Source organism: Tympanuchus pallidicinctus, unplaced genomic scaffold (assembly GCF_026119805.1).
Source record: "Tympanuchus pallidicinctus isolate F22 unplaced genomic scaffold, pur_lepc_1.0 scaffold2, whole genome shotgun sequence".
NCBI lineage: Eukaryota > Metazoa > Chordata > Aves > Galliformes > Phasianidae > Tympanuchus > Tympanuchus pallidicinctus.
Window position 1 is genome coordinate 21620691 of NW_026294721.1, and position 15300 is coordinate 21635990.

At 38.8% G+C, this 15300-nt stretch overlaps 1 protein-coding gene across 15 annotated transcripts in view; it reads right to left on the reverse strand.

Annotated features, from left to right (window-relative positions):
- Window positions 1-15300, reverse strand: part of APBB2 (amyloid beta precursor protein binding family B member 2) — a 153529-nt gene that overhangs the window by 30244 nt on the left and 107985 nt on the right. For all 15 annotated transcript variants that reach the window (XM_052682765.1, XM_052682769.1, XM_052682777.1 and 12 more), the window contains 2 exons: window positions 13449-13595; window positions 9903-10030 (listed from right to left, as the gene is read on the reverse strand). In XM_052682765.1, coding sequence (XP_052538725.1) covers window positions 9903-10030; window positions 13449-13595 — 275 coding nt within the window. The remainder of the gene's footprint in view (window positions 1-9902; window positions 10031-13448; window positions 13596-15300) is intronic.

Genomic DNA, 15300 nt, shown 5'->3' on the forward strand with positions numbered 1-15300 from the left:
ATGAGGATCTCCATATACGCTACAAAACACAACTCCCACATGCTGGGATGGATGAGGGAAGTTAGAAATGCTACCTTGAATCGTAAAGGCTCAAATTTGACAAAATGAACCCTTTACCATTGCCTTGATTGGCAATATCCCATAGGGACTTGCTTTGTTTTTTACACTGAGACCCTTGAAGCTATGTATGCACTTCAGAAATGAATAGAGGGCACGAGAAATTGTTCAGTTTGCTTTGTCTAATTCATCTCATCATGTTCATATTAATAACTGTGCAATAGCAAGATTAAAGGCAACTTTCCTAATAAAATACAGACAATGCCAAAAACATTCTTTCTTAGTGCATCTGTTTTCTTGTGGCTTTGGATATTTATATTAAATGCGCATCTACATTTTTTTGAGACATGCAAATGTAATTAGATTCTTCAGACAGCACCAAAAGGAACGTGCAGAAAATAAACTTCTCAATCAACAAAGACTTCTCAATCAACTACAAATTCAAAATATTCTTCGTAAACTGACCTAGACCTACTATCAGCTTGCCAAAAGAAGCACCTTCACTATTAAAAGATTGCAAATGTGAGGACAAGCCACAGGGACTCAAACAGACCATCCACTTCGAGCTACCAAAAAATTATTCCTTAAGTAATCTGCTGTTCCTCTTTATGCATCTTCTTGACAAGAACAGTATCACCCCAAACACTGACACATGCCAATATAGGCACCGCAGAATGAAGGCAAGCTCAGTTTTCACAGGTGCTTGGCTAAAGCAGAAAAATTCACTTATTTCATGTTTGTTAAAGATAAGATCAGCAGGATACCAAAGCAAATACTGAAACCAGCCACCCTGCCTGACGTTACAGCCATCAAACCCATTTGTATTCTAAGATTCATCATATGCTCCTCAATGTTCCACCCGTTCTTTTCTTCTACAAGAGAGCCACCCTAGCCCTGCTAAGAAATGATGCTTAAGCTATCCTGGTGCTCCCAGAGGCATTACATTGGATACACTAAGTAACACCCTGGTTTCCCAAGCTCGCATCTGTATGTTACTGACAAACCCAACTCACGTTGAAGTTAATGAAAACTGCCCGTTAATTATAATAAAAATCCGGTCAGATTCAGAGGGCACAAGAGCATCCTTTTAGTCAGCTCTGAAATTTATCGGGGTGGGGAAAGGGGAACTTCAGGCAGTAAATTTTAGAGATGATTGAGTTTTGTATTTAATACATCCTTCAAATTATAAATTGAATTTATTTTTATCGCATTACATTAAGATGAATAGAAATTACATGAAACATCACAATGAACACAGATTTTTCAGTGTTATCAAGCACAGTTTTCTTCTTTCAAAAACACATTCATGTTACATTATCAAAGCATAGAAACGAGTCAACATTTTTTTTTAAGACACTATAATTTTATACTGGAAAAAAATCTTTTAGTTTACTCAAATGAGTGTGCAAGCTTTTGCTAACCAATCTGCATCTATTAAGGAGACTTTAACAGGCTACCTATCTCCATTGCCAGAGGACAATGAGCTGAACACCACTGCCAAACAAAGGTGCTTTTCTCTGGTGGAGTTAGCATTAGGAAACAAGCTGGTCCATTGTTCTCAGAATTGTAAACCTAAAGTGAAAATGCTTTCTAAATACACATAAGACACCACTATACACTGTGATTTGCAGAGGGACATACTGTATATAAATATTTGAATCGCAGTCAGCTAGTAGCAAGCATGGAAAGGAGTCCTGAGGCAGATACACCATTTAAATAATTGAAGTGGTAAGCTGACAGAAAGCACATCTTCTTGTATTTTAGAGGCAAGTTCCAAATTAATGTACTGGGAAGCTCTGTTAAGTTTGTGACAATGCTCAGAAAGAGACAAAAGACAAGATCTTGACCTTAATTTATTGTGGCATATGCCAAATTTCACAAGACCACTGAAGGTCTAAAAATACGTAGGTATTTCACAGGTTCCCTTGGTATCAGGCATGTAACACTAATGCAAGTTTTAAAACTGTGTTTATGTAGGTGGATATAAATATTTACACAGTGAAGGTAAATACAGAAACATCCCATCTATGACTCTGCAGTACAGTATATGAACTGTTTGTACAGAAATTAAAACTACAGGCAGATCATTTTCCGTCCACATTTTGGCTCTTTAGTTTGCTGCATTAGCAAGTCATGAAAGCCCCATGTTTCATTAAGTAGTGTAGTGCAGAGATAATCAAATTAAACCCTTTCCACTGCACAGGAAATTTTCTCATCTGAATTACTTTTACAGAAATGACTTGCCCAGTACAGTAATCATTTTAGGAAGTCAAGTTTTTGCCTACAACACAAAACAGATGAAGTAAATAGGTCTTGCAAAACACTGACCTTTCCAAGTAAGCCACAGACAGAAAGCCTGCTAATGCTCATGAAAACATGCTATAATCAAGCTAACAAAGAATTGTATCAAACCTTACAGCCAGCATGGGGCTTGTAAGTATAACAACATGATTTTTCTTAAAACACTCCTTGTTTTTTCAGTGACTTAAGCTCTCTGTGCCTTTTTTTCCTCTAAAGGTTTTTATATGCCCACCTTATTAGAAATGGAATGGCTTCAATATAAAATAGACTAGCAAAATGTAAGTCACTGGCCCACTAATGTAGTTTTCCTTTATCTCCTACCAGGACCTAAGTCTTTACATAGTCTTGAGAACAGAAAGAATGCTGTGTTTTGTCTTGCTTTTGGAAGAAAAGTATTATTAAATTGGAAGCATTTTCAAGCTTTCATAAGATGATCAAAACCTAATTCTGCCGGGAAAATTTATTCCATAGGTGACTCCTATATACACAGACCTGGTCTTCACTTATCATCTTAGAGAAGTGCAACTAACGGTGTAAATTCAGTACTACTGCAGGTGAAGGGCAGGCGCCTTAACTGACTCCAAATGGCTTCTGAAAGAGGATGCTACTTTGTGTTGGCATAGTCTCTGCTGAGAGGAAGCAAGTCATTGCACATGCACCCATGCACATGACAAGGCAAAGTAAATAAATTAATTTTAAATCACTTAAGGCCCAAGCTCCTATCTAGGTGCTGAAAACAAAAAGGGCAAGCAGAGTGCCTGGCAGTGAGACATTTTCTGCTCACAGCTAAGGAGCAGAAAAATAGCTGCTGTCTGCATCACTTGCATCAGTGCTTTGCCATGGAGTTAAAGCAAATAAATAAAGGAATCCAGCCTGGGCATGGCACCTGCTTGATTAACATGCATTGAAAAGAATAACAGAAGAAAACATCAGATTCCCACATCAAAATGGTAGACAGTAGCTTCACAAGCAGCCCAACTACTATCAGGGGACCTGCAAACTTAACTGGCTATCACACAGATTACCCTGGTTGTATCCTAAAGCCTTTGAGTTTAATAGCTGGAGTCACAGCAAGCGTGTGGATATTTTCTAGCACAAATTTGGAGAAACACAGTAAACCAGGGACTAAGTCAGCATGCCATCATTTTTACTGATTGAGATAACCTGGCTGCATCACTGCAGCTATTTGTAGTCCTGGCATAGATGTATCATTCAAATTAACTGTGAGAAAGATTAACAGTTTAATGGTTCCCAGCATTATTTCAAGTTTGACTCCCAGAAGAAACACTACATGCAATTCCCAAATTACATACATATTTCCCACAATTTCTAGAAAATACATATAGAACACTAAAGGCACGCTGTAATAAAAATACTTAAGCAGGGTTCTGTTTAAGTTGGCTGAACACTATTGGTCACTCTCAGCCACTAATGCAGCAAGTGACACTTTTTAAGTGGCTGTTTTTCCTAATGAGAAGAGCAGCCTCCTGCCATTTTTCTCACTTCCTCCCAGTGCAGTGCCACAGCATCATCCTGAGCTCTCTGCACCCCTCTCTCCATTCCCAACCCCTCCCACAGCAATCCTCACAATTTCCCTCTTTGGCGCCTGTCCCAATTCCCTTCCTCTGTGACACTTCACTTTTGCTAATCCATTGTTGCTGTGCTTCTGAGCTGCTGTTCCTGCATTCAAGTTTTTCAAAGGTTACCAAATATCTATAGCTCTGTGGCCAAGATTCTCCCTAAGCACATCCTTTTTCTCAGCTGTTATCAAAGGGTGAGTTCATCAGTCACAAGCACTTCATCCCTAAAAAAGTCTCTTGCTGTCACGCAAAATCATTTCTCATCCCATTAATGAATTAGGCAGAAGGATAGAGGGATGCTCCCCACACACAGCTTAAGACACTATTAATATAAAACTGTCCACTCAGTGCAAAACTACAGGTGCTTATTTCAAGTTAGTATGGCGGTATTTTAACTCACCTTCCATCTACTCTATCAGTTAGGTTAAATCCTGAAATTAAAATAAACTACTTTCATTAATCAAAGAAAGAATGCACACGTACAGCTTTTTCACCTGCTTAACTACATTCCCTTCACAGTCATGTTGTATTATCACCCCTTCCTACAAAGCACTGCACTTGCAAATAGTAATGTCAGGCCTTATGGACATTAACTGAAGCTTTGTATAATCACTTACACTATTGTTTAGGGATTAGAAAATGTTATAAAAATATATGGAAAGGAATGTTCAGATACAACTAGCTTAGAGAAAAGGAGAAAGGAAAAGATTACTTACAAAACTCAGCAAAGAATATGGGTCAGAAAAGCCAGTACAATCCTTTTCTTCCTGTATAATCCCTCACCTATGCCCTATTACATGATTCCTCACTGTATTTTTTGTCCTTATTCCAAGGTTATACGGACCAAAGGGAACAGGTAGTATTGATTCGTGGTGTCTCTGAGTTTGGAGAGTTCAGCTGGAATAACACATGCTTTGAAGGGTGTTATCTTTTCAGAAGAGCAGGTGCATACACCATCTCAGTTTTAATTTATTTTCAGCTTTTCTTGACCACGTCCCTTTAATGTGGAACAGAAAGTTTATTACTTGTTATCTCTTACAACTCGATAAGCTTCTCTCAAAGAACTGGTGAAAGACTTGACCTCACAACGCATTTAAGGTTTCAATCATCACCTCAAAGGAAAAGCAAACCTTCAGCACCTCCCTGAACAATGCTCTTATAAGCCACATCACTGAATATATCACTGAAGCCTGATATTGTGTTGCTTGCACAATTTTCTCAAAAGGAGAATGATAAATTGCAGATACACCAGGATACTCCAAGCACACTAACTTTACCTTTGTTGTCCATACTAAGCTTTAAATTCTCTCATTAAGGCCAGGTATCTTTCCAAAAATCTCACATCTATACAACGTGATGTGCAGTGGGGCTCAGGTAGTTTGTGTAAATGTGCTGCCTTAGCCAGGAAATATGGATTATAACCCCTTCCTTGCAGCAGTGCACCCCGCAGATTCCCCATTCAACCGCTTTCTGTCCTTCAACAAACCAGTTCTTGCCCAAACTCATCTCCATCCCTCTTAGCTTGATAATACACTCACTATTCAAAGAAAAATGCTTTCAAGCAAAAACTTTCATAGCTGCATGTCTAGAGAAAGATTCCCAGATCTATATTTAGCCACTTGATTTTCAAAGGTACTTAATACACACAGATTCCACTGACACCAATGGACAGTGTAGCTGCTAAACACTTCTGATATCAGGACATTTTTGTTTGTTTTGTTTTGTTTGTTGAAAAAACAAAATTTTGCAGATTCTGAGGAATCTGAGCTGTCACTTTATGCCATTCCCTCCTCATCTTTTCAAAGGCTTGTCCTGTGCTCTCATGTAACTCCAACAGTTTTCTTAGCTCAGATTCCTGGCAGCCTACAGCTGCTCAAGAGGGGACCAAAGGGGCAGCACTGAGCTCTGTTGACAGCAACAGAACCCAAGGGAATGACATTGAGCTGTGCTGGGGAGGGTCAGGTTGGCAGTAGGAAAAGATTCTTCACCAGAGTGATGTGATAGGCTGCCCAGGGCAGTGGTCATGGCCCTGAGCTGCCAGAGATCAAGCATTTGGACAACACTCTCAGGGTTCGAATTCTGGGTGGTCCTGTGTGGAGCCAGGAGTTGGACTTAAATCCCTGTGGGTCCCCTTCCAACTTGAGATTTTCCATGATTCTATACCTAGGGAGCAGAAAACCAGCAGCAGTTCAAAGACGTGGGGCAATGGATTTCCACACAGTTGAAGAGGTCCTCAATACCACCATCTTTGAAAATCTGTGCTTTTAGGGCAGAGTGGGGAACACAACACTTCTACACTCTCTAACCATTGTTTCTAAGACCGCAAAACATCGCTTGAGAACCAAGAGCAATTGCCGTCCCTTCTCAGCCTCCATGGAAGTACACATACCAACTAGAACAGCAGATGTGAATTATACTATGACAATGCTGGTGGGTGAACAGAAAAATGTGCCATGTGTTTTGTCCAGCATTCTAAATGCCCACACCACTCACATTTAGGTTTGTGACAGCTGTCTCCTGAGCATGCTGACACCAATCCTGTCACCAAATGGCTCCATTTTACAGCTGGAGTGAAACACCGCCAGAGAAGGCACTGTGCTCTCCCACCAGGCAATTAAAGTCTCAAAGAGATTTTAAAAGTCGAGCTGGACTTTGGATTGGTGGAAAAGTAATGAAGATAAAGGAAGATTCAGGGAAATGTGCTAACAGAAACCCTTGTACAGAATTGATGGCACATTACCTTGTCTCCCTTCCTTGTTAGTGAGTGGCTCAGAGGCAGAAGGCATGTGCCAGCAGTTGAGAAGGGGACACAAAACCCACCCTGAGGCATGATGAATGCACATACCTGCGGCTCACAACTGGAAAGAACAATCTTTCAACAGCGTTAGGAGGCTGATATTCTCCAAGATGCTTTTTCAGAAAAATCCATGCCAACTGATTGTTAAGAAAATGCAGCACTGTCTATTATTCACTGATGCACCTGTGGTGCCACAAATTCTTCATGTGGCAATGACATCACTGATCTTGAAATCAAACTATTTAAGCGAGTACTAGGATTTTTCTCTCATTTACAAGTAATATTAAATGAAATGTCATGGCTCTTTTGAAAAATAGAAAAGGCTGTAAAGATAATGAAGTACAACGGCTTTTACTCTTAAAAAACATCACACCACCTAAGAAATACAGTCTACCAAAAGGATGTTCAGATAAAGTATGTCTTTTCCTTTAATGCCCATATTGCATATGAAACACTGGAGCTTAGAGTCTACGCACATATTTATGCACAACCACCAGCTTCTCTTGCAGAAACCTGCTTTTGCTCACAATTTTACTCTGGTCTCTCTTAAGGTCAAATATACTTTACTAAATGATTAATTGGAAACAAGGGATGCTACCTTTCAAAACAAAACTGCTGCATAGCTTAAGTCAACAAAACAATGAAGCTTTTGCTTATCACACAACTATTGTAAAAAAAGAAAAAAAGTAACTCTAGAGGTCAAGATAGTAGTGTAGCATACAGAGAAAATTATTACAGCCTTCCAGTAGATGTTTCTGCCTGAGATGAGTTACCAGACATATCCTCAGATTAAACTTTCATCAGCACATCGCTTTATTTCATCAATCTTTCATTATGGCATTTCTTAGAAAATCATCTGGTCAGGTGTCATTAGAAAATCTTTTCATCTTCCACAGCAAAATCTATCCCTATTTTACTACAAGTAAAATGCAGTTCAAAATGAGAGCTGGGGGATCACTACAGGTTTCAGAAAGGTCAATATAGAGGAAAACATACATTTCTACAGTATTTTACAATTTTAAAACTTCTTTTCAGAACAAATCTAATTAAATTTTATTATATGGGCTCTTGGAATACAAAATGTTGCTAATTAACAACATTCATGAGCAGCATCTTCCAGAAGAATTTCATGACAGAAAGTAGGACTTTTTCAGCTTCCCAGAACAGTAATCCACAAAAAAAAACCCAGTGCTTTCCTGCTGATATTGCAGCACCCAAACAAGAAAAATTAGAGTTAAGAAGTGTTCAGATTCAATACAAATTGGCCTAATTCCTCTTCTGATGATGAAAATGCGAGAAAAGATTAGTTTATCTGTTCTACAGCTGTTTCACTGTTGATGTCCCAAATAAAATCTCTTGCATAAACAGTGGAGGAAACTTTCACATTTTATGACCAAGAGGCAGAACAGGTTTGATGGGGTTATTTTTTTATTTTTTTATTTTTTTTTAAGCTTGGATGTGTAATTCATATACATATTCCTTACAACCAGGACTTTATTCTTATTAAATAGGTGAGCCTCTACAGAAATCTCAGCAGAATTGGAATTTATTTTCAGTCTCCAGGTCCATTACAAAACTAGGCAGGGATGGGATCAGAGATGTTATTTACTTGTACATAGCTTTTCATCGGTGTTGGAGGATAACATGGCAAATCTGCAGGTCTGACCTCCACACAAAATGATGCCCACCAGCTCCTGTCCTACTGATGGGGCTTACATTCACATATTGGAGGCAAAAGACACATTTCTCTTAGATGCCCCCTTTCAGCATTGATATTTGTATGTCTAGTTCTGCCTTTAGAAGTAGGAATCCAACCAGGATAAATGTGACACATTATTTTACAGCCATAACAAAATGGTTTTCCAATTATTTTCAAAAGAAATCGAAGTATTTTGAAAGAGAACTGAAAATTCTTCAAAAATATTAATGAAAGCAAAGCTAACTTCCTAAGCTGCATCACATTCAGATGTTCCTTAAAATGCTCTTATTTCCTGACCAAAGCAAGCTGCTACAAAATCTGACTTGAAGGGAAATGTGCTCTCATTTTCTAAAGCAAACAAAGCACTGTAATGGTTTATTCATAAGAAGTAAAAAGCTCTTTACTTCCCACCATTTCAAACTGGATTTGCTCTTCCAGATCTCTCAAAAATCTGCACCAATGGAAGTGAAAAACAGTAAAATAAAGAAATAAATAATAAATGAACACACCCACACCAGTCATTTGTAGTAGTAATAAGTTTAGAAAGGCAAAATCAGGTCATAGAAACAATATCTTTCCTTTTAGAAATTTAACCAAAAATATAACCAAAAATCATCAGAAACTTTGTTTTGCCAAATCTTGTACTCAAAAAAAATTTCAGGGTTTAATTTTAGCCAAAATCAGAGACCGAAAATAGATACTTTCATACTGAGCATCCAAATAATCAAACATAGGCACAAAAAACATAAGTTCTTTATTGTGTCTAAATTCCTACTACTGGGAAGGAGCACTGTCTGAAGATTCTGGAATTGCTCTATGTGAATGGAAATATTTTTGATAGACAAAACACTCACTGGAATGGAGAAACAACTTGCCGTCCTGCTCTATATAAGCCACCTTCACAATCCTGCTCCTGCAGCCAGTGTTACATGGAAAGCAAGATTGTTTCCAAAAGACCAGTCAGGAATGAGAACTAGTGGAACACAGGTTCCAGTTCAGGAAAGCCTTGAAGCATGCATTTGGGATGGCTCCTTATGACAAGAGAATCAATCAAACTTTTCCTTTAGTCGAAGAAACAAACACATACATATGGAAAAATGAGGAGTCATGAGAAATATTGGGCCATTTTTGAAAACATAGTTCCATGTAAAAAAGTATTGCATACATAAATGAAGTAAAGTTGCACATGCAGTTTTATGCATACAGCTGAATTCATCTGAAATGCTTGTTCAACACAGGTTTAGCAAAACAGAATATCAGTGACAGACTACGAAAAGTAGAAATTGAAAAAAAAAGAAAAAAAAAAGCACAGGTAAGAAAAAGATGAATTTGCCCATCCTTTCATTACCTCTGAGTCACAATAGCTCAACAGGTTTGATACGCAACTTACTCCTGGCATATCTGTACTTGATATCAGCAAGTCACGAAAAGCACAAAATCAGTAGGAACAAAGAGAGTGCAGACTCACCGGCCGTTGTCACGACCCACTCCCCAAACTCTGATGCTCACTATGGGCTGTGAATGAAGAACTGTACGATCCATGGGGTCGATCAGGTTCAGCATGTCATTTTCCAATATCAGGTACATGTCTTTGCCCTACAACTCCAGAAAATGCACAGTTACAGAGCATGTCCTCCTCTCAAACTGATTAGTATTAAGGAGTTATGCCTACATTGTTAAGCCTTGCATCCTCTAAATTGATGCCAAGTTACATTTGTTCCAAAAGCAATTAAGAACACGTTTGCTCAGTTCCAATGTGAAAAAGACCTAACACAGCATTCTGCTACTGATGTATTTTTAAAAGATCCCAATCACAAAAAGCTAACTTTTAAATGCAACTGTTTGACTCATTTAAATGCAAGCTAGTGAGTTATTCAACAAATCATTTGTTTATCATATCTTCAATACATTCTTTCAAATATAGAAGAATCACGTTGCTAGTAAATGTTTGCATGAATCCCCATCCACACCTAGGGCAGAGCTCCCTCTCTTACACATACGTGCTTTGTTTCCATAAACTTTAGCCAATGGGCCATGGGAACAGACAGCTATTTGTATGCTGTCTTTTACTTATATTATACTCTTTACAGAAAGATCACTTAAAGAGGAAAACCTGGTAGTGAGGAATGAACAAAAATTCTGCCAGCAAGTGCAGAATCCTGGAGCCAGGGTTTCTCGCTAACTCTTCTGGTGCATAAGAACAAGGAGAATGCTTATTCCCATAGAGGAAACAAATTTAGAAGCAATTTTCCTTTTGATGCTAATTCACAAATGCTAATCTTCCTCCTATTGCTAGCATCTGCAAAAAGTCTGCTGCTTCTTTTGCCACATCTAATAGTTCTCTTCTCAGAGGCTGAAGACTGGAATCTCATGGAAATGATCCTGGACCCACATTTGAGACTTAAGACAAGCTCCTGCTGATAAAAATGAGGGAACTATGAGCTAAATATAGAGTAATTTGTTTCTCCTCTATTGTGCCAGAATCTATAAATGAACAGAAAGAATGGAAAAGCTCTGACTTCCCACTGACAAATGTTTCAGAAATGACCTTTTTCTTCACCTCAGTGACACAGAAACTCTCTCTCTGCCTGCTTACTGTGGTTCAAGTTTTAATGATGTGTGATTTTTGTGTTTTTACATGACATACATTGATGCCACCCTGACCTCAGGGATTCAAGGCCAGTTCAGGGAGAGGCAGACACTGCCCACTGATGGGGGGAAGGTGGTGAACCACAGGTGTTGAATCACAGGTGCCCAGCTTTTGCTTTCTGCCTCTCATGGGACTGATCACTTCTCCCAGCCCCAAGTCGCCTAATGATCATTCAAAGGGCACTGTGACACAGAGCTTGCAACACAAGTACTCAAGGGGTGCAGGAGGGAAAAGGGATGCAGGCTGGTATGCAGCCTGGTGCCTAGACAAAGATGTTGTTTAGCTGTAGTAACCATGTGTGTAAATGAGACAAAAACATGGGAAACAAAATAAGCTAGGATAACATAGGTGGATGGGAATGAAACCAAACAGAAAATAGAATAACCACAAAGAGAAAGAGCAAGAAATGTGCTTGGAAGTCAGAAGCAGTAAATGGTTTGTGCAAGGAATATTACCGAGCGTTAAAAAATTGCTTTTTGAACCCATTTTCTACTTATGTATTTATTCCAGAAGGAAATTATTACAAGGAGGTAAAATCTGTTCATCATGCAAAATACATTGGGATTACAGTAATAAAATGAAATCCAAATTAGCTGGAAAAGATTGGAAAATGGGCAGATAAGTAACATAAGTCAATTATTCTTGCAGCGCTCAAGGGATAGATTAGCTGCAGCCAGAAGCAATATATTTTGCTAAGTTTTGTTGCTTTACATACTGAAGCTATTTCATAGATGGAAATACCACACAAGGCATGAAGAAGTGTTTCAGACGTGGGGAGCTCGAACATGACCGTCTCAGATGGCTGAATAGCCGCAGAGACCTGAAGCTGCGTGCTGAGGATGGCTCTCACAGGAAGGATCAGGAAGGGAAAGTGAATATAGGAAAGACTCAGGTCCAACAGCTTTCAGGGAAGTGCTATGTATGGTGGTAAACAGGCCAATAGCAACAGTAAGTCTTGTTTATGTAAGTGACTTTATGAGGTAGGAGAATGTAATGCATGGCAAAGTAGCAGTACAAACAAATGAGCTTTTTTTTTTGTTTTTACATCATAGAGAACTGCGGAAGTTAGAAACTTACACAGATCTTCTTTCAAAGGTGACAGGAAATCTTACATTAAAGCCAATGACAAAGCTTCTGTAGGGTCAGAATTTTATTCAGGGTGATTTGCTATTCTATTTCTTGATTTTGTAATCATGAAAGCATGGGATGACCCTAGTCTCAATTTCACTTTCATTACATTCTAGCGAAAATAAATCTTGAGGCAATCTTAAAACCCCTATGTGCAGCTATCTGCCCTAGCTCTGTAATAGATTTCTGCTCTATGTGATGTGTCAATGATAACCACATGCTTTTCAGGTTCCTCTCTAAACTGTGCCTCTTCCAATCTTGAAATACTACCTTGTCAGCAGAAAAAAATGTTGTAATGATTTCTTTTAAAAATCAAGATGGCGATTTACTTCAGAGGCCACCAATTCAAGCACAGTGTCTCTACTGTTTCACTGTGCTAATGTTTACTTTTTAAATGAAAATTAAAAATAATTAATTAAAAATTCCTTTCAAGAGGACGCAACTTTTCACCAGTTTGGCTTGAAAACTAGCAAGAGTTTTGAATAAAGACCAGTGCAATTGATAGAGAAGAATATGGAAAAATGTGAGTATTAACTCTTAAACCAAAGTAAAACATGGCTTTGAGCTGATATATTTCAAGTTGATTAAAGTTCTGTCATCTGAAAAATGGATGGAATTACAAACTTGCAAAGAGAGTGGTAAAGAGAATTGAGCTCTCTGTTTTTTCCTCAGTTTGTGGGAATTTGACATCCATCTAGTTGAGGAACGCTGGTCAACGCTTTCAAGAGTTATTGGAGAGGAAACAACATAGAAATTAATGAAATTCATTTCCTTCTGAAAGACTGACACGTAATCATCTGAAAATAAGCCATCTGTCCATCATTCTCAATTTCATCAGACATGTTAGAAACACGGTCACAGCAGTCTGGGTTTCCTTAAAGCCCTTTTGTCACTGAGAAGCATGTGACAATGTTTTCCAGAGCAGCACTCTAAAACCTCTGTCCAGAAGGATTCCACTGGATTCAACAGTTTTGCTTGCGTGTCCACAACTCTGCTTTTACACAGATGTGTACTAGTGAAGATGTAAACATTAAAGGGATGTCTCTGGGGATACCTGTTGTCCTGAGCAGTTTGGAACAAACATGTCAGCACTGTCCTTGAACAGTTCCAACAGAGCTAACTGGGATAGGGAAATCTAAACACAGAATATGGAAATATTTGTCTTAAGAGTTGTTCTTTCAACTATTTTACAGCACAAGAAGCACATTCCAAGAATTGAAGTTCACATATTCTTACCTCTCCCCAAATGCCAACGGTGTCTCTGATGTCATTTTTACAGTAAGAGAGTTGTCTGATGCAATTGTTCACAGCAACACTACTTTTTCCAGGAGCAAGATCTTCTTCTGCCATTTCTACCCAGCCCAGAGAGCGCACAGCAAAGCACTAAAAAAGAAACAAAAAAAATCTGAATATGGATCATAGCACACAACACACTGACTGTTGTGACAAACACACACACAGAGGAATAATGGAAAAACTAGCCATAGATAGAGTACAAAGGAAAGTTAAGCTAGCATCTTGAGCTACTGGAGTATGTATGCTGTGAAAATCACTCACAGTATATCTCTACCTTGTAGATACATGTCTACAGCATACCTACATACACAGACAGTATATGTCTACCTTTTAAGCAGAAAATTATTTTTTTGTAGATTACAACAATCATTTTTATAGTAACCTTAAGTAAGGTAGTTGACAGTAAACAATTCAAAGTCCTAACAAAACAATAAAATATCTTAACGAAAAGGCAGGAGGCTTTTTTCCAGAAGAAATTAAAAATGACCTTCAACACAAAACTAATTATATAGTTCTTTAAGCAGAAGGGTGTTTAGACAACCAGAGCACTGAGTTGGCAGAACAATCCAAGGCAGTATTACTTTGCACATACGGTGCTTTTTGCAAGCAAAACAGAGTGGGAGAAATTCAATGGCACTATCTTTACCCTACTGGGGTTTACTGAAGTAAAGAATAAAAAAAAATAATTTTTAAAAAACAGGCACAAACCAAACCACATTTGCTCTCAAGGTTTTACAGTGGGTTAAATACAGGCTTAATGCTAAATCAGTGGGAGCTTGTGTAAGAGACCAAGATTTGACCCAGAGAACACTGTGAGTACCTCATTCTCAAGCTGCCATGCACTGCCAGCAAAAGATGCACAACAGATGTACCTTCCTAACAGGTATGCCACACTTCTGTGATGGTCCCTAAAAAGTTCATCAATAATAGTTCCTGAGCCAATAACCAATTTCTGCTACTTTCTAGGTATTATTATATGGCAGCAGACCAAATCTCATCCCATCTTTTCATTCCAGTTTTGCTGGAGTAACAAAAAGAAGCTTTTTAATTGAGTTAGTGAAGGGGTGGTGTCCCATGCTGACATGAAGCTGCACTCCCTGAATTCAAACCATGATGCTGCTCTGTGGAGGTGCAGGATTTTGGGGCATATATTATAAAAGCAGAACTGAGACAATTTGGAATTATCACTGAAAATCTGCTGTAGTGTATCTGTTTTTTCATCCTCTGCCTCTCCTTTTCAGAGAGGACCAAGGTTTGAACTTCAGTAGCACTGAGCCCTTGGTACTCTGCTTTGACGTGTTTCTTCTGATATGTAACAGTGTCCTTAAATCCTATGTTGTTCTGGCAAACTAACTCGCAACTGTTTCAGGAAATCTGATTCCCTGTTAGGTCTGGGCACAGTGCTGACCCTGTGATAGCAGAGGCCAGCACTCAGTGCCCAGTGCTGCTCAGAGACACAGTAAAGAAATCAGCATGTGGTGCTAAAGTAGATGCTGAATGTTCATTTGTTTTCCCCTAAAAAGTGCTGAGAGGTCAGCACGCAGCCTGCCTCCTGCACCCCTGGAACTGCTCCGAGCACATACAGCAATGCATCTCAACTAAGGCAGCAGCCAACAAAAACCCAAGCTCCCATGCTTCTACATTTTTATTAGCTCTCCCTTCACCCCCCCCCCAAAAAAGGAAAGAAGGGAACTAATTAGCAAATTCTCCTCCTATGCAGCCTGCTGGAAAGCCACAAAAGCACTGACATTCAGGTAAAAAAGAGATGAGGGAGAAGGGAGGAGATAATGGA